This window comes from Cavia porcellus, unplaced genomic scaffold, assembly GCF_034190915.1.
Source record: "Cavia porcellus strain 051 isolate PalLab524CR breed Dunkin Hartley unplaced genomic scaffold, mCavPor4.1 scaffold_32, whole genome shotgun sequence".
NCBI classification, from domain to species: Eukaryota; Metazoa; Chordata; class Mammalia; order Rodentia; family Caviidae; genus Cavia; species Cavia porcellus.
In genome coordinates, this window is record NW_026947515.1 from 29,556,334 (window position 1) to 29,582,024 (window position 25,691).

General features: G+C 55.8%; 4 protein-coding genes across 23 annotated transcripts in view; 1 reads left to right on the forward strand and 3 right to left on the reverse strand.

Moving 5' to 3' along the window:
• Cep131 (centrosomal protein 131) overlaps window positions 1-6,826 on the reverse strand; it is a 28,545-nt gene extending 21,719 nt beyond the window's left edge. For 4 of the 6 annotated variants that reach the window (XM_063242302.1, XM_063242301.1, XM_003464893.5 and 1 more), the window contains exons 1-2: window positions 6,654-6,823; window positions 3,466-3,657 (exon numbers count right to left, since the gene is read on the reverse strand). In XM_063242302.1, coding sequence (XP_063098372.1) covers window positions 3,466-3,642 — 177 coding nt within the window. In that variant the 5' untranslated portion in view covers window positions 3,643-3,657; window positions 6,654-6,823. Of the gene's footprint in view, window positions 1-3,465; window positions 3,658-6,653 lie in introns of all 6 variants that reach the window. The other 2 variants (XM_063242304.1, XM_063242309.1) reach the window with 2 other exon arrangements.
• A 2,242-nt stretch (window positions 6,827-9,068) lies between these two features.
• Tepsin (TEPSIN adaptor related protein complex 4 accessory protein) lies at window positions 9,069-16,534 on the reverse strand. 5 transcript variants are annotated; one of them, XM_063242310.1, is made up of 13 exons: window positions 16,391-16,534; window positions 15,195-15,267; window positions 14,703-14,794; window positions 14,457-14,550; window positions 13,762-13,829; window positions 13,489-13,564; window positions 13,261-13,332; window positions 12,392-12,595; window positions 11,917-12,091; window positions 11,657-11,770; window positions 11,498-11,576; window positions 11,183-11,317; window positions 9,069-10,496 (listed from the first exon to the last, which is right to left on the reverse strand). In XM_063242310.1, the coding sequence occupies exons 1-13, from the start codon at window positions 16,436-16,438 to the stop codon at window positions 9,975-9,977; spliced, it is 1,752 nt and encodes a 583-aa protein (XP_063098380.1). In that variant the 5' UTR covers window positions 16,439-16,534; the 3' UTR covers window positions 9,069-9,974. The 5 variants fall into 5 exon arrangements, with proteins under 5 accessions (XP_063098380.1, XP_063098382.1, XP_063098381.1 ...); XM_063242312.1 differs by lacking the exon at window positions 13,489-13,564 and having other exon boundaries at window positions 12,392-12,560; XM_063242311.1 differs by lacking the exon at window positions 13,261-13,332.
• A 143-nt stretch (window positions 16,535-16,677) lies between these two features.
• Window positions 16,678-18,760, forward strand: Ndufaf8 (NADH:ubiquinone oxidoreductase complex assembly factor 8). Its single transcript, XM_003464799.5, has 3 exons — window positions 16,678-16,848; window positions 16,974-17,084; window positions 18,551-18,760. The coding sequence occupies exons 1-3, from the start codon at window positions 16,765-16,767 to the stop codon at window positions 18,578-18,580; spliced, it is 225 nt and encodes a 74-aa protein (XP_003464847.1). The 5' UTR covers window positions 16,678-16,764; the 3' UTR covers window positions 18,581-18,760.
• A 3,715-nt stretch (window positions 18,761-22,475) lies between these two features.
• Window positions 22,476-25,691, reverse strand: part of Slc38a10 (solute carrier family 38 member 10) — a 40,759-nt gene continuing 37,543 nt past the window's right edge. For 4 of the 11 annotated variants that reach the window (XM_063242295.1, XM_013147160.2, XM_005001439.3 and 1 more), the window contains 2 exons: window positions 24,357-24,536; window positions 22,476-24,068 (listed from right to left, as the gene is read on the reverse strand). In XM_063242295.1, coding sequence (XP_063098365.1) covers window positions 22,996-24,068; window positions 24,357-24,536 — 1,253 coding nt within the window. In that variant the 3' untranslated portion in view covers window positions 22,476-22,995. Of the gene's footprint in view, window positions 24,069-24,355; window positions 24,537-25,691 lie in introns of those variants that run through there. The other 7 variants (XM_063242296.1, XM_003464800.4, XM_005001438.3 and 4 more) reach the window with 5 other exon arrangements.

Below are 25,691 nucleotides of genomic sequence, written 5' to 3' on the forward strand. Positions count from 1 at the left end.
TAAGCTCCCAGAGTAGCCCACCTAATTAAAGTGCCCTGGTTCCCTGAGATGCCCTGGTTCCCTGAGACTTCTCTCTCGGTCTAACAGTGTGACTTACTATGTGAAGAGAGAGCCACAGCAGGAAGGTGATGTGGGAAGGGGCTTGACCTGTGCAGGGGCTGGAGATGGGCCAGCCACACGGGTGCCACAGGATCTCTGCAGTGGAGACCTGAGGACTCTTTGAGGGAGGACTGGGGTGTGCCCTGGGCTGGTAATGCTCTGTGTGTGTTGCCACCAGCGGCACCAGGAAAGCATGTCTGTCCCCCCACAATGGGAAAGGACCATGGAGTCTGACCCCTGGACTCTCCTCCTCTGGACATTAATCCGCAATCTTTTCCTGTAATGAACTGTCCCTATGTCAGCTCTCATCAGCCTAGGGGTCCTCCTAGGAAATTACTGAATGGAAGGGTGGTCTTGCAGACCTCCAGACAGGCTGCTAGACACACACATGAGAGTGGCTGCAGGGACTGTGTGCCCTCTGACTCAGGTGACCCCTCTGAGGATGCGCTCTGCTGGGGAGCAGCTGGTGCAGCCTGCAGGCCGGTGCCTGGTGACCACAGAGAAGCAGCGCAGGTGGCCACTACTGAGCACAGCTGAACAGTGTCACTGTGCAGAGGGAGGGAACACTTCCACAGGGCTGCAAGGAGACGGAAACAAAGGACAGAACAACACCACAAGAGACACTTGGGTACTCAGCTTCATTTGTGATACAAACCATGAACCATAGGAAAAAAATACAAAAGTCAGCAAAAGATAAGGGCAGTCCCTAGAGAAGGGAAGATTAATGGTTCTTAAACATATGCAAAGCTATCCAGCTCACTCCCAGGGGAATGCAGGCAGAGCACTGCAGGGGCAGAGGGCACCAGGTAGGCCCAAGTGACAATGGCGTGGGCCAGGTGACAACAGCCTAAGTGGGGCACTGATAAGGTGCTGGCTGTTCCTGCAGGCCAGGCCACCAGCCCCAACTTTACTCATCCACTGGAAATGAACCAGGATCTGAGGGGCTGGGTCCTCAACTCAGGGCACCACAGATGAGCAAGGGAAGAGGTGACACTTGCCAAGGCGGTGCAGGATAGCTGCAGACCTCAGCAGGAGGTTGCTTAAAACAGGTATAGATGGAGACACAGAGAAACAGTAATTTGCACACACACAGCAGAGGGCCCAGCTCCTGGACCTCAGTTTAACACCACCCTCCAGTGGCAGGGACCAGAGATGCCTGGAGAAATGGTCTGATTCTGGGCCGGAGTGGAAAACACACAGGTAAGGCTAAGTAGCCTGTAGGCCCAGAAAGTAAAGTATTACTCCAAAAAAAAAAAAAAACAAAAAAAAAAAAAAAACGATGGCCCACAGACATGCACCCTTCCCACAACCTCTGCATTTAAACGGGGGAGGGGGTATATGTGACCCACTTAAAAATAGCATTTGTAGAATTTTTTGAAAAAAAACAGTATTGGCCACTGTGTCAAGGGAGGGGCTGTGGGGACCATCACCTTTTCTCTATCTTCCTGGAACAGTTCTACCACTTCCCTGCTGAGAACAACAGATGTCGGGGAGGGACATCTTGAGCTCAGTCAAGAGCACCAAAGTGGAATGTAAGCTCTCAAAAGGTAAATAAAGTCATGGGTTACAGACCCCCAAGCTCACGGGCAGGGGACCAAGAAATGGAGGAAGGTGGAAGGGACAGGACAGAGAAGTAGAAAGATGTGTGACACCCCAAGTACTTAGCTCCCCACAATGAATGTAATCACTACACACTGCAAATGTGCTAAAAAACAGAACCCAAACTAAACTCCATCTGTACACAGGGTGGGACATCGACAGCCCCAGAGCACTGGATGCTGCCTGGGGACTGACACCTGCCTACCAACAAGCTCTGACTCTTGAGGCATAAGGGGACTGGAGTGACACACAGCCCAATGCAGAGTAGAAGTATCGGGCATCACCACCCAGGGGTCAGTACCCCCCATAGTCCCACAAAAACCAGGAAAAGTGTCCTCATGCCTGGGTCAGAGGTGATACTGTGGCCTGGCCAAATCAAATGCTGCCCACAAACCTCAAGGACACCAAATGACAGTGAGGCCGCATGACCAGGAGGACAAGGGTTGCCGGGAACAATGCTCAGAGCCTACCAGGAAGGCCAAGGTGGGGCGGCCTCACAGGGAGGGAGCTCCTTACAGAAATGAATGGTGCAAGCATTTCTTTTCTTTTCTTTTTTGGTTTTTTTGAGACAGGGTCTCACTATGTAGTTCAGGCTGGCCTCAAACTGGCCACAATCCTCTTGCCTCAGCCTTCCGAGTGCTGGGATTACAGGCGTGAGCCACCAAGCCCAGCTTTTTGCAAGCATTTCTTCAAGGATGGAACTTGTTCACTTCCCTACTCAACACCAAGGGTGTGCAAGGTGCCAGGCAGAGGAAGGGTTAATGCTCACTCTGGCTTTGAGTGAGTGCTCAGCAAGGGAAATTGCAGGAGACATGGTCAGGTGCCCGGGTAGCCACAGATGCAGCCTGGGCACACAGCTGAGTGGCAGCCTTCACTGAGCTCGAGTGGGCCCCACAGCTCTCCAACCCTGTCCCCGTGGGAGCAGATCTGTGCCTCCCCTACATCCTCTTAGCCCTAGGCCCTTCCTTGTGCTTCGAAAGTAGTCCAGTGACCCAGGGCCAAGGCTGGGCCCCTGCTAGCTTGAATTGGTCATCCCCCAGCTGAGAAAGAGTATACCTGACAACATGTCTGTCCTAAGTGACCTGACAGGACATCTTAGGCCGTTGCTCTACAGGTCACAGGGTTTAGGAACTTGTTAGCCGTCCTTACCTAGCACTCAGATTGACCGCAGGAGGCCCTAGGCTGCCTGACACAGGACTGGGTTCCTGCAGCAGAACCTCAGCCTACACCCATCAGGCGAGCCTTGATGCCCCTTGTACCTGGCTGCCTGTTCCTCACCTGTGACCTCCACACAGACCTCAGCCCTTGCAAGCTCGAGCACTGGAGCTAAGTCTCCAGGCCCCTGTCATTCCAGAAGCTGAGGCCAGCCTGGGAGCACAGGGCCTCTGCAGAGCTCTTGCTCCTCCCCATCCCTGGGTGGACAGCGGCTCAAGCAGCACAATGGGCCTCCTTGGCCTCTCAAAGCCACTTCCACCCATTGGTGGCAGCGCTTTCCCCTGCTCTGCAGATGGACAGGAAGAAGAAAGATGGTTCTCACCTCAGCCACCTGAACCTTGCTGTTGCCCAAGGCCATAGGAGCGCATCACCCCCATCCCTGCAGGTCAACCCCAATTCTTAAGACTCTAGGCAAAGCTAGAGGGCCACAGAGCAGGAGCACAGGCCAGTGCTGGGTGGGGATGCGCTCTGCCTAGACTTCTTTGACAGTCAGTGTAACTGTCCCCAGAGCCAGAGGGCCCAGAACCCATCCACCCTGGCTTTGGCACTCACCAGCGCCTTCCTCCTCGGCTCACTACCTGCGGCCACAGAGACAGAGCGCACAAAGGGCTTAGTGGCTGAAGCGCTGCTGGGACGCCGGGACAACGGTGGAGGGAGGCCGGTCAGACTCAAGTCTGCGCATTCGGGGCTGCCTTCAGGGGCACTTCTGATAGCCCTGGAGCTTTTCATGGTGGACAGTGGGCCCTGAAAGGAAGTGAGAGATGAAGTGGAATCCCTGGAGGAACCAAGGCCCCTGCACCCACCACACCTGGCAGAGCCTTAGACACAGGCCTGGACAGGGGCACCTGCCACCGCCCACATGCTCACCTCCTGGGGGTGGGCCCCTACCCAGGGGCCTTCCAAATGCCATGTGGATATGGGGCTGGGCAGAGGGCCGTGGAGGCTGCTGTCACAGGCACAGGCCAGCAGGCAGTTGTGGGTATGAGCAGGCTCTGCCCCTCACCCCACTCCATGAGCCTGTGTCAGGAGCTCCACCTGTCTAGACAGCTTCTCCTATAAAACAGGGAGCTCAAAAGGACACCCTGGGCCAGGAAATGGTGGTGCAGGTCTGAAATCCCAGCGCTCTGGGAGGCTGAAGCTGGAAGATACAAAGCTCAAGCCCAGCCTGAGTAACTTAATGAGACCCTGTCTCAAAAATTTTATACAGGGGCTGGGGATTTAGCTCAGCGGCATAAACGCCTGCTTTGCAAGCAGGCAGTCGTGAGTTCGATTCCTGGTACCGATAAATAGGAAAAAGACAAAAAAAATTAAAAAAAAAAATCTTATACATACGAGCCAGGTGTGGTGGTGTACCTCTACGGCTGCCTGTAATCCCAGCATCCGGGATGCAGAGGCAGGAGGATGGCTGTGAGTTCGAGGCTAGTCTGGGCTACATAGTGAGTTCAAGGTCAGCCTGGACTACATAGCAAGACCCTCTCTCAACAACCCCCCCAAAAAAGAAATATATATGCTCCAAGTGACAAACAAGTTCCGTTACAGGGGAATTACCCACAAGCTGTATTCATCTGTAAATTGACAAGAGTCTTACATAGCACACTGTGAAATACTGCAACTCAACTTACAAGCTTGCAAATGTAAGTCAGGGACTTCAATAATAACTAAGAAAATTATTTAAAAAGAGGCTGGGACAAAACACACAGAAAAGCTCCCTGTGATTGTAAATATTTAGAATGTGCAAAATTATACCCACACTAGCACTAGCAGAATGATGCTAAATTATTGCCAAAAAAGTTTTAAATCTTCTGTGTTTTTCAGGTTTACAGAAAAGAAAGCCGCAACTACAATGCTGGCATTTTACTGTGTAACAGATCATGTGCATTCAAAGAAGCTGGAACAGAAATTAATGATGTAAAAACAAGATATAGTACATTATCATTTTTCAAAAGTAAAAAATATTACGGTCAATTTTACCCTATAAGACATTTATAGATTTTAAACTTTATAGTAATTACTATTACAAGTTTATGTAAAATATTTTGTTTCTCAAGTTGTTATAAGTTAGCGAGTGAATGAACCTGCTACAGACAGAAGCAGGGAAAAACTCAGAAAGGTTCCTCAGTGATGGGAAACAAAGGAATCACTCTGAAGAACCGCGGGCCACTTGGGCCAAGGCACTGAGAAAAGAAGTTTGCCAAGTGTTGGCCTTTAGGAAGGAAGTCAATGAATGTTTTTGATGGAATGAATGCTTTTTTATAATGGCCTTAAACTTTTCTGGGAGCATTTCAAATAAATTAGATTAAAAATGTAAAAAAGAAAAGAAAAAAAAAAAGAGACAGGGAATGTAGCTCATTGCAAAGTCCCTGGGTTCAATTCTGAGTACTGCAGAATAAATAAACAACGCCTCTTCACAGGGGTTGTCATGAGCTTTGGACATAACCAGGAGGCTGGCACCCGGTAAGTGCTCAAAATAGTGAGTTGTTCAGCATGATTTGGGCTCAGATATTCCACAGTAAAGACACCCCAGTTCCCAGGCTTACCTGGCAATAGGAACCCCAGTTCCACCCCTGCTTTGCCTTAGAACCCCCAGAACTTCCATGAGCGCCCAGGTTGAGGCAACCTTCCTCTGACTCTGTCCCCTTTCTCCTGCAGGCCACTCCTCTTCCTCTTTCCAGAGAGGTGGAGGCTTCCAGGGCTCAGTCCCTAACTCTCTCTTTATCCACCCTCTCACCAGGGGACCACCTCTGCCTCCAGGCTTCCTCCACACCACAACTCTGGTCCAGCCACCAATTCACCTTGGACAAGGAAACTCTGTTCTCAGCTCTGGTCAGGCCCCAGGCTCAGGCAATGAAACATCCATCACCCACAGACCGGAGCCTGCTGTCTGACTCCCTGGCTCTACTGCGGTCCCACTTGGCCAGCTTGTCCCAGGGCACCTCTGCTGGCAGCTCAGCCTCAGGATGCTCCCCCTCACAATTTCCTCCTAACCCCTCTCAGCACTCTTTCTTCCCTTATCTGGCTTTACGGGCCTCCACATTGGGACATAAGAGACACTGAATGCGGAACCCCTCCCGAGGTGGCAGGCACTCGGGTGGCGAGTACTGAGTGAGTGGGGACACAAGACAAGCCCAAAGCGACCACAGTCTCCCTGCCACACGGAGACTGGGCAGACCAACGGCACACAGTTATCATCAGTGCTGCCCTGCTCAGCCAACTCGCAGCAGCCCGCAGGCCTGGGAGGGTAGAACCTATTCCCTAGAGGCTGCACGGCCAGCAGCCCGGCCGGTGTCCCCTGCTACATTTCCGGTTATTCGAGTGAAATCTGACACCCAGATCAGGCTGGTCGTGGAGCTTGGGGACGCGTGGCTTCCCCATCACGCGTGCAGGAGGAGCCTCCGAGGTGGTAAACAGCCTCTCCATAGAAACCTCTAAGCCGCAAGACTGAGGCCCCTAGATGAGGTGGAGTCTCCTGAAGGACTTGGAGGGACAAGGGCTAAGTGCCTTGTCTGGCCCTGCAGGGCTAAGCTGACCCACGGATGCCAGAGGCAGGGCTGGCGGCGGCGGGGTGTTCTTGCTTCCCTAGTGGCCGCTCGCACCTCCTCCGTCCCCATCCGCGCCCTTCTAGGACACAAACCCCTCCTTCCTGCAGGCCTGCCCGGCTCACCTGCGCGGACCACCCCTTCTCTCCCGCGCGGAGCCCGTCAACGCGCGGAGCACCCAGAACTGCGTGGACTCCCCCTCACCTGTGAGGGCAGGGCTCAGAGAACTGGGCCGGGAGACTCGGCCGGGTGTGCGACTTGTGCCCAAGGCCTTCGGTGATGCCTACGAGAACCGTGACAATGAAGCGTGATGCCGCGGGTCGAGCACTGGCCGCTAGCAACCAGCCTGGCACCTCCTCCTTGTCCGTCACATCGGCCCGCCTTTCCTGAGCGCGACACTTTCTGATTGGCCCTGTGTCCGCCCGCTCTGGCCGCCTCGCGAGATCATTGGGTATCTGGGCTGTCCTTCGGGAAGTTCCCGCGGAGGAGGAGCGGCGGAGCGCTGAGAGCCGCGAGCGCCGCTGGCTGCCGATTGGACGCGGCTGGAAGGGGGTGGGCACGACGCGTGGGCCGGGACCGGCGGCGTGGGGCGGAGGCCTCCGCTTGTGGGCGGGGACTCCGGTCGTGGGCGGGCCGGAGGCTGTGTCTCACTCTCATCCTGGGTGTAGACGTCCCCAACGCGCTGTGGACCGTTTTCCCGCTGCCTAGAGAGCCCTTCCTGAGCTAAGATGGTCTTCCGTCAAAAGTTACGTTAAAGTAACAGTGCTGACCTCTTCTTATTTTATTAATTTTGTAAATGAAAAAGTTTGATTTAGATACAGTGAAGTGCACACTTTGGGGTGTACAGTTGTATAAAACCACGCCACAATCCTGATGGAGGACACTGCCACCTCTACCAGACCCGCTGAGTGGCCTCGCGGTCGCCAGGCTCGCTAACCTGTCCACAGCATCACACTGTCCACCGCGTGGCTTTGGCCTGGCTTTTCCTGCAGGTATCCTAAAATTCATCTGCACGACCCAGAGAAGTATTACAAGCTACAAGTGCGGCACATTCGTTGCCTCACTCGCCTTCGCCTACCAAGGGACCGGCAATGACAGCTCGAGCCTTAGACATCCTCTCAGGGGCCCTGTGTGAGTGCGGGACATTTCTCTGGATAAACACTTGCAAGCGGGGTTGCTGGCTCCTATGATATTTACTGAACTTCGTAAGAAATTGCCAAAATGTTCTTCCAAACTTGTATGTTACACTCTCATCAGGATTGAGTTCTAGTCGCTCCCTACCCGCAGTCACTTCTTGGTATCCTCAAGGCTTCCGCACCTCGGAGACACTGGAGACCAAAGCCAGGGCCTTTAAACTGAGTGAAACCACCAGCTCTTTTCAGTGTTTTGTTTTGTTTTTGAGGCAAGGTCTTACTGTGTAGCTCAGGCTCCCCTTGAGCTCAGTATGATCTTCCTCTGCCTCAGCCTCCCACATCCTGAGGTGTCAGGCATGTGCCGCCATGCCTGCTTACTTCTGCAGACAAGTTCTTGTGAAGTCACTAAACTGCCCAGACTGGGCTCGAGCTTGTGATCCCCCTGCCTCAGCCTCCTAGAGTGTTAGGATTTAGGTATGCACCGCCAAGCCTCATTGGTTTGTGCTAAAATCTAATGTGTAAAGCCGTTGCCTAACCCAACAACAGAAACTTTTCTTCCTTGTTTTCTTCTGGAAATTTGATAGCTTTGGGCCCTGGCTCACTTTGTCTTGTGGAAGGTATGAAGTATGAGCCAAGATTTTTTCCCATTTCAGTCCTTGGTCGTAAAAGGTTACCCTTCTTTACTGAGTTACCTTTGCATCTTTGTAGAAAATCAGTTCACCATATTTATGTGGTCTTTCTCAATTGTCTGCTGCTCAGTTGATGTATAGTATGAATCTTTTTTCTTTTGATACTGGGAATCAGACTCAGGGCCTTGTGCTTGTCAGACAGGTGCTGTGCCACTGAGCTACATCCCCAGCCCTATAGTATGAGTCTTAACTTGCACCACCTCCACAGCCTTGACAAGTGCAAGAAACCTTGACATCTAGTATTCATTCTTTTTCAAAATTATCTATCTATTCTTGACTCCCTTTTCTTAAAACTTTTAGTATTAGCTCCTCACTATATAAAAAATCCAGCAGGACACGGTTGTACACCTGTAATTCCTGCACTCAAGAGGTTGAGGCAGGAGGATCACTGTGAGTTCAAGGCCATCCTGGGCTACATAGCAAAATCCTGTCTCAAAAAAAAGAAAAAGATTCTGCTGAGGGGCTGCAATACTTGCCTAGCAACCTAGCTTAGCTCGCCATGAAACACACACACACACACACACACACACACACACACACACACACACAGTCCAGCTGTCATTCACCACATGGGGCACTCTGCTGTCACACCCAGGTCACCAGCTGAGTAGCCACCACCACCAGGGTCTGAGGTGTTTTCTGCCCTGGAGGTTAATGGTGAAGACAGAATGGGAAGCTCTACCAAACATCTGAGGAATAACAACTGTCACTACTTTTAAGACGTTCTTTAAGTGTCCCCCCCATAATGGTATTTTCATTAAAACACACCTGTACAAAAGGAGAAAAGACAAGCTGTGTCCAGCTTCATGTAAACAGTAGTGTTTATTCAGAGTGTTCATCCCGAGCTCCTGCAGGGTCTTCTGAGGGCCAGTGTTTCACACTCCAGCCCCACAGGTATACTGCCAGATGCTGCAGGGACTGAGCTCAAGAAGGCCACAGAACCCCAGGCAGCCAAGCACCAGTCCCAGCCCTAGGCACCAAAACACTTCCACCACCTACCCCACAGGGGGCAGCTCCAGATGCTGCAGCTTGCTGGGGAAAGAAGGGGCTGAGATCCAAACCCATACCAGCAGCCTGTGCCTAAGGCCAGGATAGGTGAGAGCTGCCCTGGGTCCCCAGGCAGCACTTGTGAGCCCTGCCACCTGCCTGTCAGAACTCAAGTCCTCACAGTCAGCCGATGGCAAAGCAGATAGGGGGCAGGGTTGCTGGACAGGGACCAGGGGGCTCTGCAGTGAGGGAGCTGAGGACCAGGCCCTCAGGAAAGCTGGCCCTGCAGATGTGCTAGTGAAAGCTGGGAACCTCTGCAGTGGGCAGGCTGGCCCCAGCCACAGGGAATCCCCCGAGAGCAGCCTGTGTGGGTCCTATCCCTTGCACAAAGAGGAAGCCTCATCATGCTTGATGGACAGGGAGCCATCTCTTGAGAAGACTTTGAGGACATAAATTAGCCCCTTCCTCACAACTGTGTTCTGTCCTGGCTGGGCTCCAGCACCGAGGGTTGCTCGGGCCCACCAGTGACCGCGCTGACTGCTGGGAGTCCTGCTTGGCACTGCCTAGCTCAGTTGATTCTATACCCAGGCCTCAGTGGCTGAAGGGTAAATGGAGGGGACAAAGTAGGGCTGCCAGCAGGAGGCCATGGGGTCCTGCGAGCCACCAGCAGAAACAAGGAGACCCCCTTATACAGCCAGCCCTTGGGTCCCCCATGGTCACTTGTTTAAGAAGGCAAAGGCTGACAACTCTGGGCCTGGAGGCTCTGTGACTGCTGCCCTTTGGGCCCATGTTTGAAGGCCGTGGGGGGCCGGGTTGGGCTCCTCTGCTGTAGCCTGAACCCCCACCAGGCGGGGGCAGGCTACCAGCTCCATGCCAGCAAACAAGGAGTCTCGGCTGCATGGAGAGTGGCTAGGGCCACCCTGTGTGGCGTCCATGTCCCCCAGACCCTGCCTGGGCTGTGCCTCCTGTTCTCTGGAAGCTGCTGGTGGGGTCTCAGGCTTGCTGGCACGTCCAGGGGCTGGGATGGGGCTGGTATCTGGAGCCAGGGTGGGTGCAGGGCTGCTCGGCAAGACAGGGGTGGAGCTCAGGGGCTGGAGGAAGACTTGGGTCTTGGAGGGAGGCACAGGGCAGGTCAGCAGGTCAGACGGGCCCTCCAGGGTGACTGCAGCGCTGGACTCAGCACAGGGCCTTGGGGTTAGGGGTCGCTGTCTACAAGAGGCTTCAAAGTGTCTCAGGATCTGGAAAAGCGGAGGTGGTGAGAGCTTGGGTACAGCTCCTGGGGGTCATGGTCTGAGACCTGAGCTTCTCCAGGTCCCTCCTCAGTCCACTGTCCAGGGGCAGGGCCAGCCTGGGGAGGCCTGGTCACCTGCTGCTGGCCTTGTAATGTCAAAAAGCAGGATGCAGGGGCCATGCTGCTTCTGTGCAGAAGCACATCCCCCATCCTGTCAGCTTCTGGGCCTGCCAGCGGAGTGGAGGGAGCCAGTGCACCCATGAGGCTCCCCGGGCTGGGGCTGAGGGAAGGGTGGGGGGTAGACATCATGCAAAGCAAGGGAGCTAGTTTTCAGCAGCCGCAAGGAAAACAGGAATAAAGAAGCTGGGGACACTACCAGGCAGATGGAGAGGCCCCCAGGCACTGAGCGCCTGAGGAACCGGAAACAGGCAAAAGGAGATATTTCTGCTCAGACAGAGCTGGGACCCATGAAAGAGACCAGCCTTGGGCTTCCCGGTGGAGGCCATGAGCCCGGGCAAGAGCCAGGGAGCCACTGGTCAGGGAGCAGGTGGGCCCCGACCCTGGACTCTTTCTCTGCTGGCATCGCCTGCTGGGCAGGGCTGGGGAGTCCAGCTGAACACAGAGATGACTACTGCTAAGGCAACCCCATGGCTCCTCAGGGCCAGTGTACTTGTGGCTCCAATTGCTGCCCACCTTGGTGGCCTTGCTGGTCACAGGCCCGGGGCTACTCGTGCTGAGCTCCTCTAGCCGTGGCTGGGAGAGGAGGAGAATGTGCTCCTGGGGAAGGAGGTCAGCGGAACCAAGGGAGGCGATGGCGCTCAGGGCCCTCTGTGGGTGCAGCAGGGACAGGAGTCAGCCCTGGGCACCACTCTGCACCTGCGGGAGCCCCTCTCCAACCCCTGTTCCTCCACTCCTCCAGGCCTAGTATGAGAGGTGCCTGACTGGCTCCCCCACGCCCACACCCAGCCTCACAATGCCTGTGGTGCACCCCATGGCCCCTGCCCTCACCATCTGCTCGAGCTCATTAGCTGTGCCCAGCTGGAACAGGAGCAGCTCCAGCACTGCCTCACAATTGAGCAGGCCGCACCTGCCAAAGAAAAGGACATGCAGGTGGGATGCTGTGTGTCCCCTCGCCCCAGAGTGGGCAGCACTGTGGGGGTCACTCACTCTTTTAGGAAGTGCTGGACCTCCTCACGGCTCAGGAAGGCATGGGGTCCCTGTGTCACAGTCCTCACCAGGCTCAGCTCCTGCTGGCAGTCACTCAGGGCCATGGCTTCAGCCCTGGCAAGGGCATGGCCAGGTCAGGAAAGCTCCATCCTTGGTGGAGGGCTGGGGCCAGCCTCCTCCCTCCCTGCACTGAGGTGAGCCTGGAGGAAGCCCAGCTGGAAGGTCCCACTCAAGGGCAGGTTACAAGTTGCTCCACTCACCTTTCTGCCAGGTCACCTGGCTCTCGGTTGGCACCTGAGTGGCTATCACTGCCTGACCGACTACCCGCATCGGAGGCCCGGCTCTGGTCACTGTTCCGGGAGGAGCTCTGGGAGCTGGGGCTGCTATCCAACTCATCCCAGCCTCCCCCGACCTGCCCTGGCTGGTGTCTCACAGCTGGAAGAGACAAGGATAGCAGCTGAGACCCTCAGGGACTTCCGGTCATCCTCACACACCCCCGCCCCCAAGCCCTCTGTGATGAAAACTAAGGATGGGGCAGCTGCCTGGGTAGCAGCTCCAGAAAACTCCAGGCAGGTGGACCCTGGCCGACAGGCACCCCACTCCCTGCTCCTCTCTCACCCACACCTGAGTGGGCTAGGGCTATGTCTACTGTCCTGTGGTCATTTGCCTACAAATCCTGAAAGCCCAGGGTTCCAGCAAATAACAAGGGGTGACCCAGAGCCCTCCTTTCAATACCTCGAGCACCTGGGATGACCCCAGGGAACAGGTTCCCAGAAGTGGGGTGGCTGTGGCTGCCTGAAGGTGTCACGGCAGGCTGGTAGGTGTCACCCTGTGGCAGAGACCTCTGGGTGTGGGAGTTCTCAGGCCTGGGATGTACGGCGTTAACTACTACCTCTGCGGCCCTCTGGATGGTGGAGAGGAAGGCTTCACCTGCAGAGCCTGCGCCCAGAGGGGTCAAGGTGCCAATGCTCCAGAACTGTGCCCACCTGCCCCAGATTCCCCGGATGGCAGTGCCAGGGCTGCTCCCTGCTCAGGGATGGTGGGGCAGGGACATGTACTGCACATACAAAGGGGAGGCCTCTGGCAGGGAGTATCCCCAGGGGCTGTCCTTCGGTTAAGGGGTACTAGGAGGGGGCTGCCCTTGCCAGTGTGAGCTCCCTCAGAAGGTACCCTCCAGCTTAAAGTGTGAGCCAGAACCGCAAGGCCATGAGCAGGATAATCTGTAACAGTCAAACAGTGCACAGCTGGCCATGGCCTGCTCACGGGACAGCTAAAGTGCCTCTGCCACTTTGTGTACCTCCGTCTAGAAGGCTCCATCTGTCCTAAGGACATGGATGCACAAACATACCCCCCCCCCGTTATTATAGCTCACACATGGGACCACTCAGTTCCTGTGCCATAGTTAGGGTCCCTCTCTTTGGCTCCTCAAGGTAGGAGTGAACCCCCACTGCCAGCTAACCCTGATGCTGCCATGCCCATGTTGCTCTCCTCTTGGAAGGGAGAGGAGGTGGCTGTGGAGAGAACAGCAGTATGGGTGGCGAGGCCTGCTGACTGCCTTGGTCACCTCCCCTCCCCGCTTGCTGGGTACACAGGTGGCCCCTTACCTGCACGACCCTGCTCCTTGCTGTAACCGAAACCCTGGAGACCACTTCGAGGCCTGGTCTGGGAGCCCATGCCTAGGAGGATCTGGACTTCAGCAGGGGCCACCGCCCTGGCCCTCCTCTCCAGACATCTGGCCCTGCCCACACAGACCCGCCCATAGGTGTGCCGAGCTCAGGACCGGAGGGCAGGGAGCAAGGAGAGGCCTGCTGGGCAGTGCCAGGGCTTCCTACCTGCGGGGGGCAGGGTCCTGGCAGGCTGAGAGGGAGGCAGCGGCGAAACATCAGAGAACAAAGTACTGCCTAGGTCCTGAGGGAGGAGGTGGGGCTCAGTGAGCCCCTGGCTGCTTTCTGACTCCTGCCCTGTCACCTGGCTCCATCCCAAACGTTCCCTGGAGCTTCCTAACCAGTCTAGGAGCCGCAGGCCAGCAGCAGTGGAAAAACAGCAAATGTTGTGGACACCTCAGCATGTCTGTGGACCCCAGCAGTGACTAGGGCTGGGCTCACCTGGGCAGCCGCTCGCACCTTCTGGTACAAACTGTTCCCGTGCAGAGGATCTGGGGGTCCCGAAAAAACTGAGGGCAGAGAAGGCAGAAAGGAGCAGGCTGGGCTGACCACCCTGAGGGAGCTCCTAAGGTCCATTCCTCTCAGACATCAGCCACCCCTCCCCTCTCCTCCACAGTCAGCTGGGGTCCCCTTCCGTGGGGCTCTGCACAAACCACACTGGGACAGACCCTGGGCATCCTCCTTACCCACCCCACATCCTGCCTCAGTTAGGGCGCTGTCCAGCTAACTGCTCCCACTGACCCAGATCTATCTTTCCAGATGCAGTGTGAACTGACCAGGGTTGACAGGGTCTCTATCATGGCCTGAAAGGTCCTACTTGGTCCAGCCTGCTTATCCCAGCCTTGGCCTGGGATAAAGGCTTCACTCCTAGAAAACTGGGTATTCCTATGTCACATCAAACCACCCCTTTCTCTGCCTCAGGGCCTCTGCATGTGCAGGAGGGCACCACAGCACCCTATGCATGCCTACTCCACCTCACCCTTTCAGAGCTGAGAGTGCCTTCCCAAGGAATCCCTCGGTGGGGGCTTCCAGCACAGATAGATTTCTCTTTACCCTTGTTTGCAGGTCCAGACCAATAAGCATCCTCCTCCCTACCATCCAAGGTGCTTGGCTCTCCCTGTGCCAGCTGCTCATACCTGTGGCTTCCTGGATGAGAGTACAATTGCGTCTGAGGATGAGGAGGAAGGACGAGGAGCCATGGCTGCACAGGTAGAGCAAAATCTTCAGCACCTGGGGAGTCAGCAGGTATGTGGGGCTGGTGAGACCCTATACAGGATGCTCAGGGCCAGGCCCAGCCACCCACCACCCAGACTATTTACCCCTCCCTCTACCCTTGACATCTACAGGCAGGAGCTGGGGCCTGGCCAGCAGCCAGGACTCACCTTGAGTTTCACATGGCCAGAGCTGCTGTCCAGGCGGTTTAAGAGATATTCCAGCAGGCACTGACTGCTACCCACTGACTCATGGGAGATTTCTGGGATGCACTCGGGTTAGGAAAGGAACAAGCTGATACAGGCCGCACCAGACCGTGCTGGCTGAGCAGGGAACCTGCCCTCCTGTGTTATCCACCTTCTTTAGGTCACATTCCCTGCAGATACCTACACAAGCCTGGTTTCAGAAGCACTGGAGTTTCTAAGGTCCCCCTGACCCCGAGTCTTTGAGTTCAAAGTTTCAATTTGCCCACTGCCCCCACAGGCCACACACAGGGGCAGCTGGGCTGCATCGCAGGGGCCTAATCCTTGTTGTCTCGGCTTCCAGACCCCAACCATACCACATTACTATGATGAAGGAGTCGTGGCTGCTTATAATCACAGGTGCTGCTTCAGGGCCCTTACCATCCCTCTGCCCACACTAAAGATGTCAAGGAAGGATACTAGCAATCTCTTCAAACAGGTACCCTGGACATGGGACATCATTGTCTGAGGTTCCCTTCAGGAGAACTGGGAGCTGCAAGGGAGTAAGAGCCACAACAAATCACCTTCTTACAGAGGGTGAGACTGCAGCCACCAAAGGCTATAGAAACGGGAAGTGCTCTCACTGTTGACATGCGGGCCTGGGGCAGGACCTGAAAGGGGCCAGAATCATCCTACCCACCACAGAGGGCCTGCACAACTGTCTCCTCTGAATAGTCACTGATACATAGCTTCAGGGGAGAGGAAAATCAGTGATGGTTCTCTACCTACACAAGATGAGAGTCAGCCCCAGATTCCTGCAGTTTTCGGTAAAGCGATTTGAAGGTACCTTTAATACACCTATTTATGGACTAGAAGAAGCAAAACGTTCAAAGCTGTGACACTATCTCTCCTGAACACTGATAGGCAGGCAGAATCAGAACTCAGCTCAATTAACTCCACAGCTTCATAGGAACAATTAAGCTGTGGGTTTATGTTCACACATCAGTCCAGACTGTTTGCTTATGTTACCTGCTTGTCAGGAAAAGATGCCATTTATGGGACTAAAAACTGGAAATGCCTGTTCTCCTATTTTTCAATGTCTAGACAATGGAGGGGGATCAAAGACATTTAAAACGACAAGTACAGGGACCCTGTCAGATAGTGAGCAGAGAACACAGTGTGAATGCCAAGCACCTACAGTCACGAATACAAGTAAAACGTAACCCGCGTGGGTATTCCGAGGCTGTGGGCACACACCACTCAGACACACCACACCACGAAGGGAGCCTGGAGGGAGGGCGTAAGGACTCCGCCCGAGCTCTGCCTAGGAGTTCAGACCTGCTGTAGCAGCTTATTGGCATTGTAAAAGCTCTGAGACTTCAGCTTGAAAAGGTTGAGAGCTGTCAGTGGACTTTACGTTTTGTTTTGACGAGCAGCTGGCAACACGCCCCGGCCCTTCTCTTGGAGATCTACAACCGGCCTGCCACTGCCTCAGTCAGAAGTGGCTTCGACTCCCACACGGTGTCGCCGGTCCCAAGACCTCCCCGCAACTTGCCGTCTCTCGTTCTCCCGCGGTCGGAACGAGCTCGCTTTCTCTCACGCTGCTAAACTGTCCCCGCCACTCCAGTGAGGTGCCTGGAGCCCGGATGTGAGCGAGCCAAGGTGCCCTCACTCACCCAGTGCAGGAAGCTCAGACGATCCCGCAGCGGCGGCGGGGCAGCCATGGTCCAGGGGACCGCCTGGCCTGACCCGCTTCCTCCAGGCCGAGACTCTCCAATCTCTGCGCGGCTCTGACTCCAACAGCCAATCACGGGAGGCGGGCCTTCGGGGGGGGGGGCTTCCTGAACAATTTGAGCCTGAACCAATCCAAAGTCCGGAAGTAGAGACAGACCAGGCTAAAAACCAATTGTAGCACTAGAAACAGGACATGTTGGCCAATCCTAAAGAGTAGGCAGGATTATGGGCGGAAGCGTAGGATGGTCAAGCAAGGGACGCCGGAAGAGGATGGGCCTAAGATGGCGGCCTCCATGCGTATCTGGAAGAACCTCTCATGTCAGGGAACGGAGCGGTGTGGCGACGCGTGCGGAGCCGTTTCCGCGCTTTCCCGGAGCATCTGGCAGCCTGCGAGGCCGAGGTAAGAACCTGAGAGCTGGGCCGTGCCTGCTGGCTAGGAAGGGCCGGTCAGACCTGATGTGGCCGGGGGTGGGGGGGAGGCGGTGGCTCCCTCAGGCTCCTGTTACCGCGCTCGTCCCTTCGCAGGCCGTGGCGTACGGCAAGTGCGTGCAGGCCTCCACCGCCCCGGGCGGCCGCCTGAGCAAGGACCTCTGTGCACGGGAGTTCGCGGCCCTGCGGAGTTGCTTTGTCACTGCGGTAGGTGGGCGCTGCCCCTTCCCTGCCCTTCCCGCGGGCCGTCCCGGCCTGCCTTACTTTCCCGCTGGCCCCGAGCGGAAGGCCTACCCCGGCCCAGCGGGCAGCGTCTGTAGCCCGAGCAGCCCGCTAACCCCGGGAAGCTCAGGTGGGATGTAGCGGCAAGCGCTGCTGCCACGGGCAGGACTCCGACCTGGACCCTGAGCGAGCCCCCGGCACCTCTCGTTTCTACCCTGCTGGGTCCCTTCGGCGCCTGCGGGTGGCCCCTGACCTGCCAGGCACAGCCTTTCATAGAGGAGAAAGGGAGTTCATAGATTGTACCGAGACTCTACAAAGAAATGGCAGGTTCTCATCGAAGCCGCACCGCAGATTACGGGTGTGGACAGCAGATGGCCCAGGACGGGGGCGCCACCTGCCGATGGAGCCTTAGCCACAGGATTTGAGGCTGTCATTCTGAGCCTGATTCTCAGTTACAGCATCACTGGGCCCCACTCCAGCAGCCCGATTCAGTGGACCGCCTGTTTCCAGGGAGAACCTCACGAAAACTGGACTGGGGAAGGGTAGTTTCAGTCTGTAAGTGAAGCAGCCTCTTGGTGCCCCAGGACTACCCTCAGCAGACTGGCAGAACACATGATTCCTACATTTCTTTCCGTTTTGCGCACATTTTCTGGAATGCTGGGAAAACTCATCCCTTCCTTGTGGTTGTTGTGGGCCCAACCTGCGACCCAGAGGAGGGTTCTTCATTAGAAGTAGCACTTTTTGTCCTTTTGACTGGCTTCCTGACTTTCAGGAGGTTTCCAACTTTTGAGCCCTCTGAGGGGAAAGACAGACAGGCCTTCACTCCGGGCTAGCAGCTCCCTCATGTCTCAGGGAACGATCAGAGGATACACACCGATTTCTCCTTACCACCTGATCTGTGGCCAGGCATGAGTTACTGATCAGGTATCTGGCCATCTGTGACCCCTACCTCTCTGATATGCCCTCATCTGGATCAAATAAAGACCCTCAGGAGCCCCTGCCCAGCACATGGTGGAACCTTCCTGTCACGAGAGCCAGTAGCCATTGTTAGACAGACTGAGCTCAGCTGGGACCCTCCAAAGTCCCTCTCAGTGACGAGCCTCTGCTCCCCATGGAGTGCTGCCTGAGGAGTGTACAGGCTTTGTGCTCAGACTCCAACTTCAGCCCGGGAGCATCGTGTGCTGGGCAGACCACATGGGTATCTCTTAAGCTTTGGGAACAGCTTGGCAACAGCACGCAACCCAGTGCAGTATGTGGGGGCCTGCATGGGGTCTGGTGCAGCAGTGACACCCAACCTCCTGAGCTCTGGCCAGCCTGGTCCCCCATCACGCACCAGCCCCCAAGTTGTGTGTGAGGTTTTTGGTTGAATGTGGCATTTAATGTGGTAGCTTTCTTATTTTTGAGTAATACCTTAGAAATAAGCAGTTCAGACAAAATGCTTTCTTTTTCAGGCCAAGAAGAGCCTGAAGGGAGGCTCTTAGGAAGGACCCTAAGCTCCAGGCTGAACAAGTAGGAGCGGCCAAGTTTGCAGTGTCCCTGTGTGTTTTCCTCATCAGCATGGACCTTGGGCAGGATAGGCATTTGTTTTCTGGCACTGTGTGCAGGATGATCTGAGTTAGATTAAGATGTAACCAAACTCCAGTAAAGACTATTGAACCTCACACAGCTTTGTGTTCACTGTATCCTGGGAGTCTAGCCTCACCTAGGGACAGTGGGCCCTAGGACCCCTGCTTTGAAAAAGCTGGCAGGTCTGGGCTGTGAACTCTGCCACAGCATCCCCATCTAAAGACGTTTTCACTAAAAAATATATCATCTACGTCTTGTGAAACCATGAGACCAAACCGTGAACTATGTCATCTGAATCTTGTGAAACCATGTCCATGTCTAGGACATAGCAGAAGTGAAAGCCCTGCTGTACCCTGAGGGACTGAGAGCTCTTCAGAGGGCTTTTCTGACTATTGCAGCCTCGAGCCTGAGCTGTGAAGAGGTATGCTCAGCCCCTCCATGCAGGGACAGCCACCTCCCTGAAGCCCACCCTTGAGCTGCGGTACATGATGGACAGGTCCTGGCCCTCCCCACCCTCAGAATTTAGGCTAAACCCAATAGTACCACAGTCAGTGCAGTACAGCCCAGGGGGGGCAGCAGGGATTCCACAGACCTGAGCACCACCTGCTGGGTGCTGCCGGAATGACTGAGGCCCTCCCTCTGGGCTGTGGAAGCTGCAGCCTGCACCTGCTCAGATCCACAGGGCCAGAGCAGGGCCAGGGCCTCAGGCATTGCAGCTTTGGGCTGCAATCTGTGCTTCCATGTCATCAAAATGCAAACCCAAGACTGGCCTGACTTCCCCAGAGCGGAGCCATGTCTCATACAAACCATGAGCTTGTCACACATGTGGCCTCCAGGGTGGCATGGGTTGCCTTTGTGCACAGGCCCAGGACCAGCTATGTTGTGGGCCACCAGCCAGGCAGAGCATAGTCATACCAGACCAGCATGTGCTCACCTGGCCTTGGGTGGAGCCCATTCATCCTGGAGCCACCACAGCAGTATGACACATGGTATAAGTGGCCACCCATGCATCTCAGAAGCACTTATGGCCTGGTATGCGACCCAGGTCCAGGCCTCACTGGACAGGTACCCACTCCTGACACGCAGGAGCCCCTCTACAACCCCTGCCACGTTGCTGGCTGGAGTGTCTTCCCAAAGACTTTATTTTTTTGTTTTGAGACAGGGTCTCACTGGAGCCCAGGCTAGCCTCAGATTCCTGGTGATCAGTCCTCCTGCCTCAGCCTCCTGAGTGCTGGGATCACAGGTGTGGTCCCTCGGGATGCCTTCCAAACTGGGCACGTGCTGCCTCCTGTGGTGCCAGGCGGGGCCTCCCCTTCTCACAGCCCACATGGCCTGGGCTCCAAACTTAGCTCTCTGGCTTCCTGGACCCCTCTGGTTGGCTGTTACCCTAGATTTCCTCCCTAAGCTCCTTTGACCTTCAGCACACACCTGGGCCCCAGTCCCAGCCATGGCTCTAATGAGGATGGGCTGTCACCGTGCAATGGAGAGTTTCTGCTCTTCTGCTCTTCCATGGCCACACTGCCACATGTGCGTGTGCGTGTATGCGCGCAGGGCTCGGCTGCAGTCCAGCTGCTTCTGTGGTCTGGAAGCTGGAAGTGTGTGATGGAGCACAGCGCAGGCAGCCCGCATCATGTCCGCAGGCCCGGGACGCCTGCTAATCTGGCAGAAAGCAAGAGTGTACTCTGACTCACCCCCAGTGCTGGAGCAGTCTGAAGCTGAGTACATGTGTAGGGCTGTGGTGTGGCCTGGGAAATGGCTGAACTGAAAATGAGGAGACGCCTCAGGGGGCAAGATAGGCCACAGCTGAGGCCCCTGGAGACTTTCTGGATAATTTTCCTTATTAGCATCATCTGTTGCTCTGAGGGGACCTTAAACCCCCACCCAAGATTCTGCTCAGGTTTCCTCCATTGTCCACTCAGCTCCTTGCTTCTAATTAAATACGGGCTGCTAGGGTCAGTCGACCTGTGGCTAGCAGAGTTACGAGCTCAGCAGAGGATTTCCTCCTGCAGCCCTAAAGATTTCTTTGGGCCGTCGCCATGCATCTGTTTGGGGGATTGGGGATCCAGGCACAGACTATTAACACCACAGCACTATGGGCCTCACAGGGCAAGGCTATGCACCCCTCAAAGGCCCATGGCCGGACGCTCAGATCGACCACATTTGACCACAGCTGCTGTAATGTTGGCTCCTGGATAAGACCTCAAGTTCCTGGAGGCACTGCCCCTGACCCCTCATGGTCCCTCGAGCCGAGCCATGCAAAGCCCCGTGGAGCCCGTGCTGCTGCAGTAGCAGCTTGGAGGCAGTCGCCCTGGGGAGGGGGGTGCTGTAGTAGGGTACACCTGGCCCTGTGTCTGTGACAGCAGCAACAGCTGCTGCACAGAAGGGGCTCCCTGCCCAGACACCTCAGATTTTTGGGGAGATGTCCTTCCTCCCCACAGGTCTGCTGCTGCAAGGGGCAGAGAGGCTGGCAGGGGAAGGAGAGGAGTGCTGAGGGGTGGCCAGGGCAGGGCACAGGCAGGGCCACTTGTGTCTCTGCCCGCTGCCTGCTCCAGTCACAGGATACCTGGAGAACAGGAAGCAGGTAGGAGGATGTCCGAGAGGAAACTGAACCTGGATCTGGATTCAGCAGCATCAACCAGAGCAAGACCCCACACGGGGCACAGTCCCTCTGGTGGACGCACCTTCAGTCAATGCAAAGAACGCGGCAAGGCATGGCAGCACAGGCCTATAATCCCAGCAGTCTGGAAGCAGAGGCACGAGAATCACAAGTTTGAGCCCAGCCTGGGCAACTTTGGTGAGAGTCTCTATTTTTTTTTAAATCAATACAGAGGATTGAACTCATGACCGCCTGCTTGCAAGGTAGGTGCTTATGCCACAGCTATATCCCCAGCCCCTAAATTTTTTTAAAATTGCAGTTTCATAGCTTAATACAAAGGCCCTTGGTTCAATCCCCAGTATTAAAAAAAAAAAAAGACCTGGAACCCAGTCCCCGCTGCCGGGTAACCCCTCCTGTGAGCAGAGGCCTGGCCCCTGCCTAGGCCCTGCGGCCCAACAGGAACAACTCGGCCGATGAGTGTCCCCACTCCTTCCAGGCACTGTCCAGCCTGCAGGGTACCAAGTAACGTGTTTGAGGAAATTATGAGGAAACTCAAGAAATGGTTCTGTCAGCTCCAGGGAGAACGTGCCGGTATGGGCCAGGGCTCCCGGAAGCATTCACAAACATGGTCCTCCCACGGCCCTGGTGGCAGGATGAGGCACAAGCCAAGCTCTTGCGCCCTTGCCTTCTTGAGCCCTCCCTAGCTGTGAGGAGACAGCATCTCTATGCTCTTCTAAAGCGAGGCCCAGGCTGTGCTGACCAGCATGGAAAAGGGACGCTGGCCTGAGGGTGGCCCTGGCTCTGGCCTCGAGCCCACGCAGGGCAGAAACAGTGCCTGAGTCGGAGTCACTGCTACAGCAGGTGTGTGGTGCCACCTATAATCGCAGCACCTGGGAGGCTGAGGCAGGAGGAGCACCGAGAGTTCAAAGCCAGCCTGGACTACACAATGAGGCCCTGCCTCAAAAAAATTTTTAAAAAAAGTTGCTGCAACTTCACAGCTGGCAAGATGTGTGAGGCCTGTTCATCACAGGGCAGGGCGGGCCACGCCCAAGCACCAGGCTTCCTGGTGGGTCCTCCTGGTGCCAAGATCGCCTGGTTCACAAATCCCATGAAGTCTGGGTGGGGCCCTGCCCTGTGTCTCTCACTGCTACCATCCAGAATCCCAAATGTTTTCCTCCTGGAATGAACTCATCACCAACTCGACTCACCACACATTAAGTTTTTCTTTTATTTTTCAAAGAGCAGACGCCAGAGTGCGTGCAGGTGACGGAAGCCTGCAAGCCGAGAACTCCCTTTCTGCACCTCTCCAACGCCAAGGCCTGGGGAAGGCACGGTGCCCACAGGGCTTTCTTGTGCTTCTGGGAGCCCGGCAGCATCAGGACTGTTCTGGGGCATAGCGGTTCTTAGAGCCCTGAGGCAGCCCAGTCCAGGTGGTGTCGAAGGTCACATGGGTCACAGCAGGCAGTGACCCAGCTTTCCTGGACACAAGCAGGGGCCTCGTGCCATTCCACTGAGAGCTGCTGGGGTTGTGTGGGCCCGGCGGGTACAGAGATGAAGTGTCCCTCAAAATGGGCAGTGACAGCACAGCAGCACACAATGCCAATGGGGAGGTCGCTAGATGCCATAGCACTTTCAAGGGTCTCGGATACACTTCCTGGGGACTGGCGAGTGTGAGCAGGTAGGCTGGCTGCTCATGGGACAGTGGCCCTCACCGGGCTAGCACTGTGCGAGTGCTCAGGCCTCCTCAGGAGCCCCAGGCAGCTGCTTGATCTGCCGGCTATGGATGACCTGCAGCACGTTTCCGGGGGCCTGGTGTAGCTGGGTGTCCAGGGCACTGCGGAGGTCATTGACTTGGATGTCTGGGAGGGGGTTAAAGCTAATGATGACCCCATCCTTTGGGGCCGGCTCACCCTCTGGGTGAGGGGCAAGATCCCGCCGCCTCCTCCGAAGGTCAGAGCCTGCTTGCAGTTTCAGGTCTCGGCTGGCCTTGGCATTGTCTGGCTTCTGAGCCTCAGGGACTGTGAGTCTGGGCCCTGGCTCAGGGTCTGACCTCTGCCTGGGCTCCTGGATGGCAGCCTCCTCCCCAGCTCTAGGCTGTGTGCGAGGAGTGGGTGCGTGGTCTCCTCTAAAGGACTCCTGGTTTGCTTCTAGGGGACTACCCTGGCCTCCATCGGAGTTGGCCCTGGGCTCCTGCTGACCGGGTCCATCCTGGGGCTGAGGGGCCATGCCTGCCGGCCTGCCGGATGGGCCCACAGCAGGTCCTAGGTCTGACTGCCTGGATTTCATGACGGTGTCCCCAGCCTCTGCGCCTGCCCCGGCCTCAGCCTTGCCAGCCTCTTTCTGAGCACTGGCTCTAGGGGCTACTGCTTTCTTTCCAGTTTGCTTCCTTTCCTGGGAACTTCTGCCAAACACATCCTGGTTCTCCCTGGGGACTCCCTCAGCAAGGCCTTTCTCTGCATTCTCAGGTGTCTCCGTGGGGTCCAGCTTGGGCACTGGCTGCGGGTCCTGGGCCAGCAGCTTCCCAGCCCTGGCTGCCTCAGGCACAGCACCCTTCTGGTTTTTGTTCAGCTTGGCCTGGGCTGCCTGGGGCTCCATGTCAGGATGTCCAGCTGGGTCTCTTCCCACAAGCAGCCTGGGCTCCTCTGGAGCATGCTGGCCAAGCTCTTGGGGTAGAGCAGGCCGGTTCCCCGGGTCTCTGAACACGGGTTCCACGGGCTGTGGAGGGGGTTTCTCCACCACCTCCCCAGCATCTCGAGCCTCCTCCTGATCTCTGGGGACAGCCACCCCAGGCTCTTGCTGCATGTCCCCTGCAAACAAAGTTGGCACAGTTTAGCTACAGAAATGAACATAAGCTGTGAAGGCAGGAACTGAATGGAACAAACTTGCAAGCAGTTAAGAATCAAGAATCCAAAAAAAAAAAAAAAAAAGAATCAAGAATCCAAACCTCAATTCACACTGTAGGACTTAAGGCCACAAGGCTCAGAGCCACCCTGCAGGGACACCTGGAGATACCTTCACCAGGCCTAGTTCCTGTCACCTCACTAGGCCAGGGCCTACTACCAGCTCTGCCCTGCTCTGTCCACAGCCCCACCTACCCTGCCGGGCCTTGTCCTCCTCGTCCTCCTGCCGCTGCTGGTGGATCTCCTTGTGCTGCTCCTCAATCACAGCCAGCAGCTTCTCCTGCTGGTCCAGCAGGCGCTTCTGCTGCACCTGCTGCTCTTTGATCACCTGCAGCAGGACGGCGTGGTCCAGCATCTCTGCCCTGCCAGCTTCTGCTAGGGACACACAGAGCCAGGATGCATGACTGCCCATGTGGCAGCATAATGTGATCCAGTCACATGCAAGGAGCCTACCTGTGACCTCCCACACTGGCAGTGCTGTCTCAGTAGCCTGCTCGTGCAAGCACACAGGGAAGTGTTCAGCCCAGTCCCCAGAGCCTGGGCAGCCCAAGCAGCCTGCTGGGCGGGCACAGCTGGGTCTGGCCTCAGCCCACACCTCTCCCGGAGGCTGCCCTGCCTGCTTTGCTGCTGTAGATCCAACAGGCAGGTGGCCTGGCAGCCTCAAACACTGCCCAGCACTTGCCAAGAGCGTGTGTCCAGAGGGCCCCTTGAGGGAATGTGCTGACACACCCAGTAGGGTTGTCTGGGCTGGATGATCACCCCCATCTCACAAGTTTAGTTATTCTAAAACAAGCATTAAGAAAATAAAGCTACTATTTGGGAAACGAATATTCATGCTTGAAGGAGGTTTTTTCCCAAGCTGGGTGCTGGAGTGAGTACCTATAATCCCAATTTACTCAGGAGGCTGAGGCAGGAAGATGGTTCATTGCCAGCTGGGCAACAAGGAAGAAGACAAAGGAAGAAAGAAAAGAAACAAGCAAGGGAAGGGGAAAGAGGAAACTTCCTCCAAGATGAGAATTTAAACACCTTTTCTCTTTTTTTCCTTGCAGTACTGGGGGTTGTCGCAGGGCCTTGCATGTGCTAGCAAACTGACCTTCCTCTTCAGTAGAGCACAAAGGCCAGGACATGCACAAGGTCTTGGCCAGCAGCCAGCACATAGCTGCTGACATGTGGCTCCTGACTGCCCACCAGAGCCCAGCAAGTCCTGCTGGAAAAGGAGGCACACACCGGCACCAGAGGGGAGGAAAGAGCTGGAGACCAGTTTGGAGAAGGGCTACGGTTCATGCCAGCTGTGTCTCCCTGAGGACACAGCGCTTGGACTGCCCAGCTGTGGAGGGAGCTGGCTTTTTCCACAGTCTTCCAGCACCAGCATTTGTGTGTCACAAGCTTCCAGAGCATATGCAATTTTTACAACTCTCATAAAGCCAAGAGTCTTTGAAGGGGATGGTTAGGGTTGCCAGGTGTGTGAGTTCGAATTGGAAGAAGAACGCTTGGCAGGCAGTCAGGGTGAAGGTCACCGTGAAGGCCCCA